This window comes from Macrobrachium nipponense, chromosome 4 (assembly GCF_015104395.2).
Source record: "Macrobrachium nipponense isolate FS-2020 chromosome 4, ASM1510439v2, whole genome shotgun sequence".
NCBI lineage: Eukaryota > Metazoa > Arthropoda > Malacostraca > Decapoda > Palaemonidae > Macrobrachium > Macrobrachium nipponense.
The window spans coordinates 86307324-86324823 of record NC_061100.1 but is presented as its reverse complement, the minus strand read 5'-3'; the positions used below and the strand labels follow the sequence as shown (position 1 = coordinate 86324823).

At 40.6% G+C, this 17500-nt stretch overlaps 2 protein-coding genes across 4 annotated transcripts in view; both read right to left on the bottom strand.

Moving 5' to 3' along the window:
• The window catches only part of LOC135210986 (transmembrane protein 17B-like), a 708558-nt gene that overhangs the window by 584115 nt on the left and 106943 nt on the right, over positions 1 to 17500 (bottom strand). The window lies entirely within an intron of this gene.
• LOC135210983 (non-lysosomal glucosylceramidase-like) overlaps positions 1 to 17500 on the bottom strand; it is a 343346-nt gene that overhangs the window by 252810 nt on the left and 73036 nt on the right. Inside the window, exon 5 of the mRNA XM_064243984.1 lies at positions 6451 to 6569. Within this exon, the coding sequence (XP_064100054.1) occupies positions 6451 to 6569 (119 nt within the window). The remainder of the gene's footprint in view (positions 1 to 6450; positions 6570 to 17500) is intronic.

The following is a 17500-nucleotide window of genomic DNA, read 5'->3' as shown; positions in this document are numbered from 1 at the left end:
CTCGTCGTTTGCAATAACTATCTGTTTTCTGAGAGAGAGAGAGAGAGAGAGAGAGAGAGAGAGAGAGAGAGACGAGAGAGAGAGAGAGAGGAGACGACTGAGAGGAGAAAAGACGATAGAGAGAGAGAGAGAGCAGCTTGTGACGAGAGTAACTAGAATAGCTTGAGATAGCAGCTTAAGACGAGAATAGCTTGAGAGAGCAGCTTGGGACTAGAGTACTGTTGACTATCTTAGCTCGAGAATAATGAAATTTTTATTTTAAATATTTTATGATGATAAGAAATGAAACATGGATAGTGATAAGATATTCTCTTGTATACTGTTATAATATGTGATAATCATTGAGTCAACTATAAAAGTTGTATTGAAGCACAGTTTCGTAAATCACAGAAAGAATAAAAATATGGCAACATATTTTTATTCTTTCAGGGACCATCTTGTTCTTTTATTAAGATAATAATAGATCAGTATTATAGTTTTTTTCTGTAAGTGATGAGAGAGAGAGAGAGAGAGAGAGAGAGAGAGAGAGAGAGAGAGAGAGAGAGAGAGAGAGAGAGAGAGAATTTTGCTTTTTACATTCATAGTATTTGAAAATTTGTGAATGAGTTTTATTCTAAAAATGCATATAGTCATGAAAAGAAGAAGAAAACAGTAATTAGCAAATCTTGCTCTATGATAAAATTCGTGATTTCGTTAATTTTCCGGAATATACGTAGCATTTGGGCTTCACAAAAAATGTAAGTAAAGTGATTTATGACAGAGTTTAGAGGATATGTACTTACGTAAAAATACATCGGTACTTTGTAGAACGGTGACGTCACGGTGGTCATATGTATTTTTTTCGTGAATGAATATACATTTATGATAAAAAATAGTTACTGTACTGCTTAGAGTACCATACTGTAATATTAATGTAATCACATCAAAATAAAGTACGTAATCATTGTTCATTGTATACTGTAAACATGTAAAGTGTATTTTTGTCTTTTGAAAAATGGATTCCCCAAGGAATTATTCCTTGAAGAGGCTTTTTATTATGTAGATATGCCAATAATATATAAGATTTGTGTTTTATTATGAATATATGACAATAATATATAAGGTAAAAATGGTTTTATTACGTTTACGCTTTGTCGCCGATTGCAAACAACATACGATAATCTATGACAATTATCGTTTGTATGACTGCAGTGTTCAGAGAAGTTGATTACGTTACGTATACCAAAACAATAATGAAGTTCGAATTGAAAATTTATGTTTTCCTAAATGTTATTACTACTGTAATTAAACTACTACTATTAACATTTCTAAAAGGTTAAGAATGACAAAGGTGCTGTGAAGTGTAACTCAATGTTTACATTTCTGCTAGCCGCTCTACTACAAGTTGATGTCAATGACGTGGAATTATTCCATGAATAGGCTATATATTATGAAGATATGCCAATAATATATAAGGTGAGAATGGTTTTATTACCATTATTGTCAGTTAATATCATAATGTGAATCTGTTCATGCATTTGTTGGTTATCAGAACCGGACGAGGCTTAGCCTACCACCGACAAGCCCGCGAAGCTGTGATTCATACCAGCGATATACAGACTGAGAAGTGGTCCAAGGAAAAACCCGTGATTAACTGAATCCGTGATTGCTGATCCGCAACTAAGCGAGGCCCCACTGTATCCCATCATACCTCTAGGTAAAGGTGTCGTTCGGCCACTTCATTGCACCAGCGTTATCGTATGCATGCGGAATCTGTTCGTACACATACGTATTTTGCTTTCTACTTGTACGTATACTTTATCGTGTTGTGTGTGAACTTAATTACCTTAATTATAGCCATGGGTCCCCATAATGTTGCTGAAGTTCACGGAAGGAAGAGGGTGCTTTCTTTGGAGACAAAGTTGGAGATCATTAAAAAGTATGAAGCTGGCATGGAGTTGAATGTGATCGCTAAGGAATACGGCCAAAATCCGTCAACGATCGGCACCATCCTTAAGCCGAAGGAAGCCATCAAATCAGCTACATCTTCCAAAGGCGTGACTATTTTGTCCAACAAGAGGAGCCACGTGCAAGATGAGATGGAGAGGCTGCTTCTTGTATGGATAAAAGACAAAGAAATCGCTGGCGATACTTTAACCGAGACGGCAATTTGCCACAAGGCCAGCACTATTTTCGGTGATCTCAATGCCCAGGCCAAAGACAACACAGAAGGGACATCGACGCCAACCCCAGACTTTAAGGCTTCTCGTGGGTGGTTTGATAAATTCCAGAAACGGCTGGCCTCCATTCGGTGGTGCGGCATGGGGAGGCTGCCAGCTTGGACACAAAAGCGGCTGAAGCCTTCATTAAGACGTTTGATGAGATGACGATCAAGGAAGGCTTCAGTTCTCAAAAAGTCTTCAACTGTGACGAGACTGGCCTTTTTTGGAAAAAAATGCCTCGTCGGACATACATCACACAGGAAGAGAAGAAGCTACCCGGGCATAAGCCTATGAAAGACAGACTTACTCTCGCACTACTTTCCAATGCCAGTGGGGATTGTTAAGTCAAGCCCCTACTTGTCTATCACTCCGTGACTCCTTGAGCCTTCAAGGCTCACAAAGTGCTAAAGGAAAAGCTTCCGGTGATGTGGAGGGCTAATGCAAAAGCCTGGGTAACGAGACTTTTGTTCACCGAGTGGGTAAATCTGTGTTTCAGCCCGACAGTGAAGAAATTCTTGGAAGAGAAGTGCCTCCCTCTGAAATGTCTGCTGGTGTTGGACAATGCCCCTCCCCACCCTCCTGGCCTCGAGGAAGATATCCTAGCGGAGTATTCATTCATCAAGGTTCTTTATCTTCCGCCTAACACCACCCCTCTCCTCCAGCCCATGGACCAGCAAGTGATATCTAACTTCAAGAAGCTGTATACGAAACATCTTTTCAAGAGATGTTTCAACATCACCGATACCACAAACCTCACCTTGAATGAATTTTGGAAGGAGCATTTCGATATTATCATATGCATCCAACTCATCGATCAAGCTTGGCAGGAGGTTTCGAGGCGAACCTTGAATTCTTCGTTGAGGAAACTCTGGCCTGATGCCGTATCCGCCCGAGATTTCGAGGGATTCAACCTGGGCGAAGCTGATGCAGATTCAGAAACAGCTGACGATCCTGAAACGATTTCGCAACCATATCTTGACGAGATCGTTGCACTCGGCAAGTCCATGGGGCTGGTCGTCGACGAGGATGACATCAATGACCTTCTCGAGGAGCACCAAGAGGAGCTTACGACTAGATGAGCTGAAGGAGTTGGAGGCCATGCAACATAATGTCGTTCAAGAAGAGTTCTCTAGCAGCGGCGAGGAGACGGACCCCATGACAACGGCAGTAATTAAGGATGCTCTAGCTGCTTTTCATAAAGTGCAATCCTTTGTAGAAAAGAGACACCCCGAAAAGACTTACACAGGTCGTATGCTTGCGCAGTTCGAAGACGTTTGCCTGAGTCGTTTCAGGAACATTTTGAAAAGCAGGCAGAAGCAATCTTCCTTGGATAGTTATTTTTTAAAGAGGCCTTTAGTAGGAGTAAGGAAATGGGAAGATCCAAGTGATACAAAAATACAGAAAGTTGAAAGTGATGAAAAAAAAAAAGTATAAAAAAGTAAAAAAAAAAAATGAAAAAAAAAAGAAAAAAAAAGAAGAAATTTAATGTTAAGTTTTTTTGTAAAGTTAAGTGTTAATGTTTTCTGCCATTTGTTAATGTGTTTTGTAAAGTTAAGTGTTCATGTTTTCTGCCATTTGTCCTCCTCCTCTGTCGCCACTTTCAGAGATCGCCTCACTCGAAAGGTAAGGTTCCACATTTTACTACATACGTATGTGCGTACAGTATTTCTTGTACCATGTACACTATTACACTTTATTTACAGGTATGTAGTACATATTAGTAGTATACGTATGTAGTTTAAGCTTGGTATTGAATGGTCCAAATTGTTGTATTTCAATGTTTATTGGCCAATTTAGCTTTATTATAAAATTTACTGGGGTGTTTTTGTAGGGCTTCGAACAAATTAGGCAATTTACTTGTAAAATGTGGTTCAAGACACAAAAAAATCATTTTACGAAGGCCGCTTCGGAATGGATTAACTTTGTATCCTGAGGCACTACTGTATCTTAAAAAGCACTATGCATCATCCGTAAGAAGTCAAGGAGGAGGTACCTTGATGGATCATATCTGACCTTTGAGTTTAATGTTTGCTAAAAAAAAAAATACACAAGTCACTAGAGCAATGATGGTCTCGAGAGCACTAAAAGGGCCTTGATTGTGGCTCTATGGGGAAGAGCAGCAGGATCCACAAGAGATGCTAATGCCAGAAGAGTGAAAAAGGACACAATAGCTGCCAGAGGCAAGTCCACTACTGGAATCAGATTGGCAGTTAGACCCATGAGAGGAATTCTAGCTCTCTTGGAGCTAGAATGACAAGTAATTTGGCAGCAGGGTCGTTGGCAAGGATGGATGAGATGCAAGTGTCAGGAGCACCCCCAGGCCCTAGCAAATTATACAAGTGGTGATAAGACCTTGGAGAATACTCAATGACTGCTTGACAGTTCAGGAAGAGGCCAACTCTAAACAAGTTTCAAGACGCCAATAAACTACTGAAATCTCCAGTTCAACATGGACTTCACCCTGAGTACGAATTACAGAAGCTTTGCAAACAGGATGAACTTCTATTAGGCTCCAGCTGATGATTATCCTTCAAACAAAGAAGACTGAAGAAGCATAGCCAGATGCAGATACTTAATGTGCCCAGCACATCTGGGTGAAGCAGCACACTATCAGAAGACTCATGTTACTTCACCACTGAAGAATTAAACTGCTTATTCACCACTGTAGAATAATTCAAACAACTTCTGTAGCTTTTAAAACCTTTTTTGCTCCAGCAGATGCACCACCTTACAGGAGTCAAATTCTTACACATCACATTATTTCACAGGGGCCTGCTTGACCCTAATAAGACCCATAGTTTAAAATTTGAAACACCAAAATAACAAATATACAGTGGACCCCCGTATTCACAGGGGATGCATACCAGACCACCCATGAATATTTAAAACTCGCGAATACTTAGAAACCCCTCTAAAAATGCTGATAATTGCCTACCTTGAAAGTTTGAATAACAAATGTATACCTTAAATTACTATGCTATTGCTGTATTAAACTTTGAGATTATATTACCTATTAATATAATTTCAAAGTCATCTAAAAACTTAACCATTCAAAATATATATGCGCAGCCAATAAAGAGAGAGAGAGAGAGAGAGAGAGAGAGAGAGAGAGAGAGAGAGAGAGAGAGAGAGAGAGAGAGAGAGAGAGAGAGAGAGAAAATTATTTTTACAATGTGATATAATTTAATCTCGCTAAACTTACTAATACAGTATTAATCAATATTAATATTTGAAAATCAGTAAATAATTTTTGTATCATAAAAATGTATTTAGTCACGAAAATAAAATAAAAATACACTAATCAGTGAATATTTATCATTGAGAAAACCTGCGAATAGGAGAACTTCCCGCGAATAATGGGTAGATAAGGTCCAAAGAAAAATCCATGAATAGGCAAGTCTGTGAATTTCGAGAACGAGAAAACGGGGTGTTGACTGTACTGTGCATCAACTTGCATGAAATTGCAGAAACCTTTAGGATCAGTTAAATGAAGGTTAAACGCCTACAGGGTGCTTGCGAGATCAGATGCATAAAACTCTATTACAAATAACAAAATAAAATACCACACCCAGTCACCAAAATATCTATCAGATATAAAATCAATTAACATACACTTCCAATGACAAGCATATACAAAAAACTCATCGACATAAAGAAAACTTTCACCATAAGAAAATCCACTAAAAAGAAAGGGAACTCACCATAGATAGAATACAATAAGTGTCTAAGAAAATACTTTAAAGAGAAAAAGCAAAATAAGTGGAGCTAAATTATTAGGGAACAGGGCTCTCATACCGTGCTACTGAACTATTGGTAACATTTAAACAGAATATGTTTGCACTAGAAAATACCAACTTTTTAAAACCCTTCTTCAAAACACTGATATGATATATGTATTTACTGGATATGTTTGCACCAGAAAATACCAACTCTTTACAAACCTTTCTTCATCTAAACACTTATGAAATATGTATTTACTGGATATATTTGCACTGGAAAGTAAACCAGTAAACAACAAAGCAAGCAATCTTTCCTAAAAGTTCATCAGTACTGCTGTTCTACTTCTTTAAAGGTTGTGCATGGATTTCGTGTGGATGCATGAACTATGGGTTTTATGTGCAACAAATTACATCTCGGTACAATGGAGACATATTATCTCCAATCACACAGCTATTAACTCCTCAACATCATCTTGAACTTTCATGAAAATATTTAACATTAGTATTTCATAACTAACTCATAAAATTACCTGTTCTCTAATGGCTAAACAATATCGCAGATTTAAACTCCTTAATGTCTGATGAAGAACAACACCTTTAACCTTATTTTCCTCCGAATGCCTTTCGAAACTTTCACTCCAACATTCACCTGCCAAAAGAAAAAAAACAAAAGATAAGTTAACAAGAAGTATATAAAAAACACTGTAGATACAGATCCATTTCTGGTCATTCTACAGATACAATATCAGCGAGAAATTTGTCATTGTTAATATTACATGACAGACTGGGTGTCTGGTCTCAGATTACTTATATATCTTGAATTCATCACGACATGTAAGAATATAATTTTGTCTAAACAAACTTTATTTCATTAGAACCCATCACTTTATAGTAGCCTCATATTTACAAAAGCTCATTCTCCAGTCATGTGTAACCCATTTGATTTGAGGGATGACTTCAATCGCACTAGCATTCGTACCTCTTCACTGCAAATATTAACTTTACATCTTGCAATCTAAAAGATGTTGACTTTTTGTTCCTATATAGTATAGTATCTGGAAACTCTTCCTCATCATAAACAGAACATGGTGGGCTGTCATTATTTTCATATGTAAAGCTAAAGTTATAGAGGTACACCTACTGAATATTTTATGAGAGCAAGATACATTTTTTGCAATATAAAACAATGTTTTTAGTAGGATTAACATAATTCTTAACAAGAGGCTGCATTAAGGTAGAGAACATGCTAATGAGACTCTCATGGGCATGTTTATTATCTCACGCTCTCTCTGAGTTCCTGAAACTTGGATTGTCTCGATTCCTGTCTGTGGTGCCCTTACCATGTTCAAACCCAGAGCAAAACGGCATGAGCCATGCATCGATAATGCTGTATCTAAATGGTGTGTATAAGGCACAAGCATCCCTGTTCAAACAGCATGCAATGCACCACACACCTCTTTTCCAGAGCAGTGCATCACAAGCCATTTCTACTAGTAGAATAACTGAGGGGGGCTAAAAAAAGTTCTGCTTGTTACTTGTTACTCACATTATATCATGCTTACTTGTCTACTGATAATTATTGACACTTAGCAAGTACCGCATGCAACCTTTGGTAAGTTTAACTTACAGTCTGAGTTACTGGAAATGGTCTCTACTGTTATATGCATTTCTACAAGCAGCACAGGGAGTCATTCTTGATTATGTAATTAAACAAATTTATTAACCAAGCCCGTAGTATTTAACACAGTGTGATCAGTATCACAACTAGCAGTGTATCACATATGCTGAACATGCTTTAGTCTACAGAAACTCTCTCACACAAAAAAGCTATGTAATAAGTATCATGCACTGCATCAAAATTATGGGCTCACTACTGCCTATGTAAGTCAACATGCTTTCCCACCACATCTATAATGAATTTTAGGCTGTATGTTTGACACTATGACATGCAGTGAATTACATATGCATGCTGCAAAATGCCATTTAACAATAAAAATATGTTAAAAGAAGTGTGGGTACATCCATATTGCATTTTTGAGAATAGTGAACACCCTAGCCTACCCCAAAATTCTAGCCTAACCATGAATAGCCTGTGAAATGTACGCTAACTTGAAAAAGTGCAGAAATCTAAAAACAGGTTTTGACATAAGAAAATCCTATTTTTGGTAGTCGCTGTTGAGTCCTCAAGGAGTTACCCTTCCAAGGTCTAACCAGAGCTCCACGGTGACAATATAAAAGAATTCTCTTTTAGCTGGTCTTGTGGCTGGGTATTATGTAGTAATGATAAATATAACATGTAATAAGAGTATAAATGGACTCTCATCCTTAGCGTATGCTGAACCCAATTTACGTACATCAAAAAACCACAAGAGAAGCGACTATGCCCATTTGCACCTACATATTGTTTACATACGACCAGAAGCATACCAGGATGCCATTTTATCATAAAACCTTTTGACTGTAGTCTGTTCACCACTGCTCTTAGGTTATTCAAGCACACTTTTCTTGTGGGCCCCAAGATCGACCAAGCATCTAGGTAGGCTATAAGTTGTATTCTTGATTTCTTGAACAACTACTATCACTAATTTTTTTAATTTCCCAAGGCAATGTTTAGCCCAAGGGCATGCCTTTGAACCTGTACTTATCTTTCCCAATCAGGAACCCTAGAAAGGAGCAGAAAGGAACAGCAACAGGGAAATGCAGTATGCATTTTTCAGATCTATAGCTGTTGAAGTTTATTTTGGAATGACTGAATGTACTTGGTCCAGAAATTTTGGCAAACAATAAGCTTGTTCAAGATGACAGGTCTAGGATCACTCTTTGTTCAAAGGAATCCTTTTTGGGGACACTTGAAGATATGTGCTTGCTGGTGAATATGCATTTTTCTCTATGGCTCCCATTAACAGGGCCTTTCAGCATGTAACCTTCTAGAGAGGGGTCTAAGTTCCTGCGTATAACCTTCCCGAGAGGGATCTGAGTTTTGGAAGATCCCCTTTAAAGGGGGGAGGGAGGAGACTGTCTCCACCTCAGCCTGTTAAAACAAAATTCTGTGTCCCCAAGGGGAAGACTTCCATTGCCTGTGATGTCATAAAGTCGACCCCAAACCATACCATTCAATTGTTATCTGCCTCTTCCACTGCCTTTGCCCATGATAAGCATTCCAGGTACAGTGGTCCCCCCGTATTCGCGGGGGATGCGTACCAGACCCCCCCTTGAATAGTTAGAACCCGAGAATGTTTGGAACCCCGATAAAAATGCTAAAAACAGCCTATTTTGTTTGTTAAAACTCAAGAAAAACCCACTACAAATTTTCACGCTTGGTTTTTTTAATAGTTTTATCACAAAAAGTGCATTTTATGATGAAATTTATCAAAAAAACCAGGAACTTGTGGATATTTATCATAGAAAAATACAGCGAATGCGCGAATTTTCCGCGAATAATGCAGGGAAACGTTCCCAAGAGAAATCCACGAATGTGTGAGTCCGCGAATCTGGAGAACGCGAATACGGGGGGTCCACTGTACTTGCTTTTCATTTTCCTATAACAGGGTCTTTGGACCTTTTGAAAAAGATTTTCTTGATGTTGTTGTTGTGCCTTTGTAGGAATTTGTCCCTTCTGATCACCTACCTGTCTTTAAGGAAAACTTTTGGGGTGTCTGAAGGCTTACAGGATTTATTTATAATAATGAGTTTCTTTGGGTTGGGTAAGGGGAAATTTTTGGTTTTTGTTTCCTGAATTCCCCTTTTTCCCAAAAGGGAGTACAGGCAGTCCCCAGTTATCGGTGGGGGTTCCATTCCCAAGGGTGTGCTGATAACCGATATCAACACCATAAGCACCATTATGACACCCCTGTTAGGTATGTTATGGCGCCGATAACTGGAACTCAGCCTGTTACGCCACCATAAATCGCCAATTTTATGGCGCTTCACAAGCGCCTTATGGCACTCGTGATCGCCAATAACCAAGTCCACAGATAACCAGAGACTGCGTGTATACAGTGCTCCCCCACTTTAATGCGAGAACAGGTTCCAGAAACTACGTGGAAATGCAAAAATACAGAAATGCAAAAAGAAACCTCTAAAAATGCTTTAACTGCCTTATAACTGCCAAATACCCAGTACCCCTTGAACTAAAATGCTTATAACTGTCTATTTCAACATTTCACTGCTTAATTTGGTACTTAAAACAAAATCATATCTTAAATTATCATACTAAAACAATTTAAAATCATTTCAAATAAAAATACCCCCAAATTATCTCAAACCACCCAAAGTAACCTTACATTACATTACTCTACTACTACATACTGTTATTAAGTAGGCTATATACACCCCTAAAATGCCTATATCTGCTTATTTTAACAGTTCATCACCAAACTTGACAGTTCAGACAATAATATACCTCAAAACATCACCCCAGAGCATCTTAATATCATTTAAAAGTCATGTTGCAAAATTATGTACCAGCCAGCAACTGTTATTCTTGAATATCTCCTACCAATCGGACGAATGTTTTCTTTTGGCCAGCGTAACTTTGCACATCGTTCTGTGCCTATATTTTAAGTATGTTGATATTTTCCGGTGTAGTAAGATGATTTTGAAGTGATATTTACAGTACAGGTACATATTTTAGGATAGAGAATAACGGGCCACTTATGTACAGTGGTGCTCAAATCTCATGCAACATGATTCTTTTTGTAGTGTCCAGATTCTCAGACTCAACATGACATTGCCAAGTAGTGTTAAAACTTTAAAAAAAAGAAATTTATTTCTATCATGCATATCGAAAAGTTTGCAAACTCACAGCAAGCCCTATTTTCCTTACGGTTATATAAATATGATCCTTTTTAGGCATTGCTAAAATTCGTAATCTGTGCGATTTGAACTGATTTTTTTTTTACGTTGCTTAGTTCATAGTGCCATATGATAAGGTTAGCGGTGTCATCAATAAAAGCACACTTAACATGCTCCTCAGACTGGTCAACTTAACTACATCTGCAGCACTATGACAGTAGACCTAATAAGCTCAACAGTCATAAAATAAAACCATTTTCAAAGTATGAATATAAATTAAAACAGGTTTTCTTTGAATGTTAATGTTTCCGGCTGCGTTTAAGCTTCCTGTATGTTGCAAAATGTTTTATAGGCCTAAAAAAATAATCTAAGCCTTCTGTGATGTAATTTGTTACTAATATTTTATTTGTAGAGATTACCTGTTCTTTGAGGAATAAATGATGATGATGATCTTGATTATATGGAGAAGATGGCTATTAATCGAGATATCATAAGTACTAATATCAAGGTGTATGGAACACTTGTTTTTCAACTGGTTTAAAATGATATTGTTATGATACAATAAAGTTTTATACATACGTACTTACCTGGCAGATATATACTTAGCTATAGACTCCGTCGTCCCTGACAGAAATTCGAATTTCGTGGCACACACTACAGGTAGGTCAGGTGATCTATCGCCCTGCCACTGGGTGGCAGGAATAGGAACCATTCCCATTTTCTATCAGATTTTCTCTTCCAACTGTCTCCGGAGGGGAGGCTGGGAGGGCAATAAATCGTATATATCTGCCAGGTAAGTATGTATAAAACTTTATTGTATCATAACAATATCATTTTTATGCATTCAACTTCCCTGTCAGATATATACTTAGCTGATTCACACCATTGGAGGAGGGTAAGAGACAGCTAATTACTGACATAGACAGAAAAAACAACATACGTTGTAGGTAAAATAAAAATAATAAACCTTGGTTCCTACCTGATTAGGCGTAAGACTTCGTGGCTACTGCCCAGGAGTCTGCTTCGCCTCAAGAGCCTCAGCGAGATATTGATCTATGGCTAAGAGTTCTTGTGGGTCTGTCAAAGGGGTCTCAACCACTTACTCGGCAGAGCCTAAATGGCATTTGTCAAAGTTCTGTCATCTAACTTGACAAAAAACACCAAAATGAAGGAGCAAAACACCGATCCCGATCACCTGATCCTAATACCCTTGTTAGTTCTAATGATTGAAAGGAGTTATCCCCGAAACTCCTCCCAAACAACCAATAACTCGAATCACATAAATCACACATACATTAAAATACAAAAAAAAATTTACTTACTTGACAAAGGCAACGGCCGCCTGTGCAACGTCAAGCACCCTTGTCAGAGAAAACCAAGAACATGTCTAACCAGAAAGTTTACGTACCTAACGAAAAAATTTAAGGATCAGTATTTGCTCCAGCTCCCAGCACCGTATCCGCTGACACGAACGGACCCACAGAGAAGCATTTCTCATATGTTACTCTTACATCTTTAAGATAATGAGATGCAAAGACCGAATTACATCTCCAATATGTTGTGTCTAAGATGTCTTTCATAGACATGTTTCTTTGAAACGCTAATGATGTAGCCACTGCTCTCACCTCATGAGCCCTCACTCTAAGCAACTTGAAGGAGTCATCAAGACATTTTTCATGAGCTTCTGTAATAACATTTCTCACAAAAAACGCCAGGGCGTTTTTGGACATGGGTCTCTTCGTGTCCCTTACCGCACACCATAGACCTTGTTGACAACTTCCGAGTTCCTTCTTCTTCTTAAGGTAAAACTTAAGAGCCCGGACTGGGCAAAGGGATCTCTCTATATCCTCTCCCACCAAGCTCGAAAGTCCTTTCACTTCAAAATTCCTGGGCCAGGGTTTTGAAGAGTTCTCGTTCTTAGCCAGAAACAATGTCTGGAAAGAACAAATAGCAGAATCTCCCTTAAATCCAACCCGAGAATCTAAGGCGTGGAGTTCGCTCGTTCTTTTAGCCGTAGCGAGGGATAAAAGGAAGATACATTTTCTTGTTAAATCTCGAAACGAAGCAAGGTGAAGAGGTTCAAATTTGTCCGATGTCAGGAACTTCAGGACCACATCCAGGTTCCAGCTCGGAGTTCTCGGTGATTTAGACTTAGAAGTCTCGAAGGACCTTATAAGGTCGTGGAGGTCCTTGTCGTCCGCTATTTTCAGCCCTCTATTTCTGAACACTGCTGAAAGCATACTCTTATATCCCTTGATGGTAGAAACCGATAAATGAGATTCCTCTCCAAGAAAAATCAGAAAATCGGCTATGTTGGTCACAGAGGTATCGGAGGAGGACAGCTTCTTCGCTCTACACCATCTCCTAAACACTTCCCACTTCGATTGGTAAACCCAAATAGTTGACGATCTTCGGGCTCTTGCGATAGCGCTCGCAGCCTTGCGCGAAAAGCCTCTCGCTCTGACAAGTCTTTTGATAGTCGAAAGGCAGTCAGAGCGAGAGCGGGGAGGTTTTGATGAAACCTCTCGAAGTGGGGTTGTTTGAGCAGATCTGTCCTGCTTGGAAGAGATTTGGGGAAGTCCACCGTCCATTCCAGTACCTCTGTGAACCAATCTTGAGAGGGCCAACAGGGGGCGATGAGTGTTAACTTCGTCCCTTCTGATGCCACAAACTTCCTGAGTACTTCCCCTAGAAGTTTGAACGGGGGAAAAGCGTAGCCGTCTAAGCCCGACCAGTTCAGTAGAAAGGCGTCGACCGCAATCGCTCTCCGATCCTCTACCGAAGAGCAGAAGTTTTCTATCCTTTTTGGAGAGGAACGTTGCGAAGAGGTCTATGTGAGGCCTCCCCCACAGGGACCAGAGGCTTTGACAAACTTCCGAGTGGAGAGTCCACTTTGTGGGAAGGACTTGATTTCTCCTGCTGAGTCTGTCTGCTCTGACGTTCTTTTCTCCTTTTACAAATCTCGTCAGGAGGGTAACTTTTCTTTCCTCCGCCCATACTAACAGCTCCTTTGCTAGTTCGTATAGGGAGAAAGAATGGGTCCCCCCCTGCTTTCTGATATAAGCCAGAGCCGTGGTGTTGTCCGAGTTGACTTGGACCACCCGGTCTCTGACTTCTAACTCGAAGCACTTTAGGGCTAGGTAAATCGCCAGCAGTTCTTTGGAATTTATATGCCAGAACACCTGTTCCTTCGTCCAGGTGCCTGACACTTCCCTTGCTCCTAAAGTCGCTCCCCATCCTGTCTCTGATGTGTCGGAGAACAATATTCGGTCTGGGTTCCGGATAGCCAGAGACATACCCTCATTCTTCTTTGGAGGGGCCAGCCACCATTTCAGATGACTCTTGATTTCCACGGGGATCGTGAAAGAGTCCTTCAATTTTCCCGTCTTCCATTTCCACACTTTCCGTAGGAAGAATTGAAGCGGGCGAATGTGAAGTCTCCCTAGGGAAATGAACTGTTCCAGCGAGGAAAGGGTCCCTAGAAGGCTTAACCATTCCCTCGCTGAGCTGCGTTCTTTCCCTAGGAAGTTCGAGACTTTTTGAAGGCCTCGAAGGAGTCTTTCCTGTGAAGGAAAAGCCCGAAAACCCCGAGAATCCATCTGAATCCCCAGATAAACTAAGTTCTGACTGGGGATCATCTGAGATTTCTCAAGGTTGATGAGCAATCCAAGAGACTTTATCAGGTCTAGTGTTCAAGTCCTCCAAACACTGGCTCTCTGATTGGGCTCTTATGAGCCAATCGTCCAGGTAAAGGGAGATGTTGATCCCTTTTAGATGAAGCCACCTTGCTACATTCCTCATTAGGTAGGTGAATACCTGAGGAGCTGTAGACAGGCCGAAGCACAAGGCCCTGAACTGGAAGATCTTGTCCTGTATCACAAATCGAAGATACTTCCTCAATGGTCCAGGGAGACCATCCAGTCTCCAGGACGAAGCACCGACAGAACCGAGCAGAAGTCTCCATGGAGAATTTCTTCTTCTCCACGAAGTGGTTCAGTGCGCTTACGTCTAGCACCGGCCTCCACCCCCCCGAAGCTTTCGGGACTAAGAAAAGGCGATTGTAAAACCCCGGGGAGTTAGGGTCCTGTACTAGCTCTATTGCTTCCTTGATCCACATTGATTCTACCATCTGAAGAAGTACTTCTCCCAGAACAGGGTCCTTGTACCACGCCGACAGTTCCCTCGGTGTCGTAGTTAAGGGAGGGCTGTCCAGGAAAGAGATTAGGTATCCCTTCTCCAGCCGATTCTCCGCAAACGACTCCGCCCCTGGGCGGAGGTCAAGAACCTGTCCAAGTCGGTCCCTCTTCAATTTCCCCCTCCGGCGTTGGTTATCCACACGGACGCTTCTCTAAGCAGGTGGGGAGGATACTCCCAATTCAGGAAAGTACAAGGGACTTGGTCACCTCAGTTCCACCAGCTCCACATAAATGTACGTATTAGAAGCTATGGCAGTATTCCTCACATTGAAGAGGCTTCTACCAGCCAAGAAATCCCACATCAAGCTGGTATTGGACAGTGCAGTAGTAGTATACTGCATCAGCAGGGAGGATCCAAATCAAGTCATGTGAACCACGTCATGATAGCCATTTTCTCACTAGCAGCCAAGTACAAATGGCATCTATCCTCCACTCATCTGGCGGGAGTAAGGAACGTGATAGCAGACGCCCTGTCTCGCTCAGTTCCTCTAGAATCGGAGTGGTCTCTGGACAGGCGCTCATTCCAGTGGATATGCCAAAAGGTCCCAGGCCTCCAGGTGGATCTTTTCGCATCACAATCGAACCACAAGCTCCCGTGCTATGTGGCCCCCAACCTGGACCCTCTGGCTTATGCCACAGACGCCATGTCCATAGATTGGAATCAGTGGAAGAAGATAAACATCTTTCCTCCAGTGAATCTTCTATTGAAAGTCCTGAACAAGCTCAGGTCTTTCAGAGGACAAGTTGCTCTAGTAGCCCCATATTGGCCCAAGAGCAACTGGTTCCCCCTTCTTCTGGAATTGGGTCTCCGGCCTCAACGGATTCCCAATCCCAAGCTATCTCAATCAGTACAAATGAGGACTGTGTTCACTTCCTCAGGAATTCTCAAAACCCTAACTTTATGGACTTCATGAAGTTTGTGGCTAAAAGAGATGCAAATATTGATCCTCAAAATATCCTTTTCTTAGAATCGGATAAAAGAGAATCAACTTTGCGTCAGTATGACGCAGCAGTTAAAAAGCTAGCAAATTTCCTGAAGGAAACAGATTCTCGAACCATGACTACTAATCTGGCTATCTCCTTCTTCAGATCCTTATTTGAAAAAGGTCTAGCAGCTAGTACTATTACGACCAATAAGTCAGCTTTAAAGAAAATCTTCCAGTTTGGCTTTAAGATAGACTTAACAGACTCTTATTTTTCGTCTATTCCTAAAGCTTGTGCTAGGCTCAGACCATCAGAGAGACCTAGCTCAATCTCATGGTTCTTAAATGATGTTCTCAAACTGGCTTCAGATACTGACAACGATTCATGTAACTATAAACCACTCCTAAGGAAAACATTATTTCTGCTAAGCCTGGCCTCAGGAGCCAGGATATCTGAACTGTCGGCTCTCTCCAGAGACTCAGGCCATATCGAATTTCTCCCTTCAAGAGAAGTTCTTCTATCCCCAGATCGTAGTTTTTTGGCCAAAAATGAGGATCCCTTAATGAGATGGGATCCTTGGAAGATCCTCCTCTTCCTCAAGACCCTTCTCTATGTCCAGTGACGACCTTACGAGCCTATCTGTCCAGGACATCTTCTAGGTCCTCAGGTCCCCTATTCATAAGGGAAAAGGAATTAGGCAACAAATCCTATACTTTATCAAACAAGCCAACCCTGATTCATTCCCTAAAGCCCACGACATCAGGGCAGTAGCCACCTCAATTAATTATTTCCAACATGTGAATTTCGATGATCTAAAAAAGTATACAGGCTGGAAGTCGCCGACAGTTTTCAGACGTCACTACCTGAAATCCTTAGAATCTCTTAAATTTCCGGCAGTGGCAGCGGGAAACACAGTTTTTCCTGACACTGCCTAAGTAGTTTTAGTCATAGATCCAGATCTCCTTTCTACCTGCCTCACTAACATTTTTCCTGTGATCCTGCCACCAGGCTCTACCCTATTTTGAGCCTTAGCTGCCAAAAGGGTATATTGTGATGTTTTTCCTTATTTTTATGCTAGGGTTACTCACAACTGTATATATTGTATTATTCTAGTTTTAAGTTATCATAAGTTAGCATAAGTATACTGTTAAGTCCTATTACTTATTTTAAGGCTAACATAAGTTACTATAAATTAGTTTAAGTATTTATATGATAACTTTGTAACATTTAATCTAGATTATACTCATCTTATGTCTTTTCGTGTTTTCTTATTACCTCTTACTGTTACCTTATCCCCAAGCTTGTGGCTAATTCTCTGGTACTATTTCATGAAGCGACACGGGCTCGGCCCAGAAAAGGGATTTTGACAAAGGAAAAATCTATTTCTGGGCAAGGGCCCCTGTCGCCCAGTGAAATCCTCCCCTGTTTTCTCTCCCACCCTTGTGCCCAAGCTTGGTCTTCTAACGTCAAGGATGGCCACTAGAGGCGCTGGTGTTGGCGTGGGGGGAGCAAGTAGTAGTAGTTGCTGGCGCGGGCTGTGTAACAGCTCTCTCTAGCAGGGGGATTTTGGTGGAGGAGAGGTCTAAATGACAAGAGGTCTGTGGAAGTGGTTTCACTCGCCCCAGTACCATACCGACACCCTCTTTTTATTTAGGGTGAGAGAGTC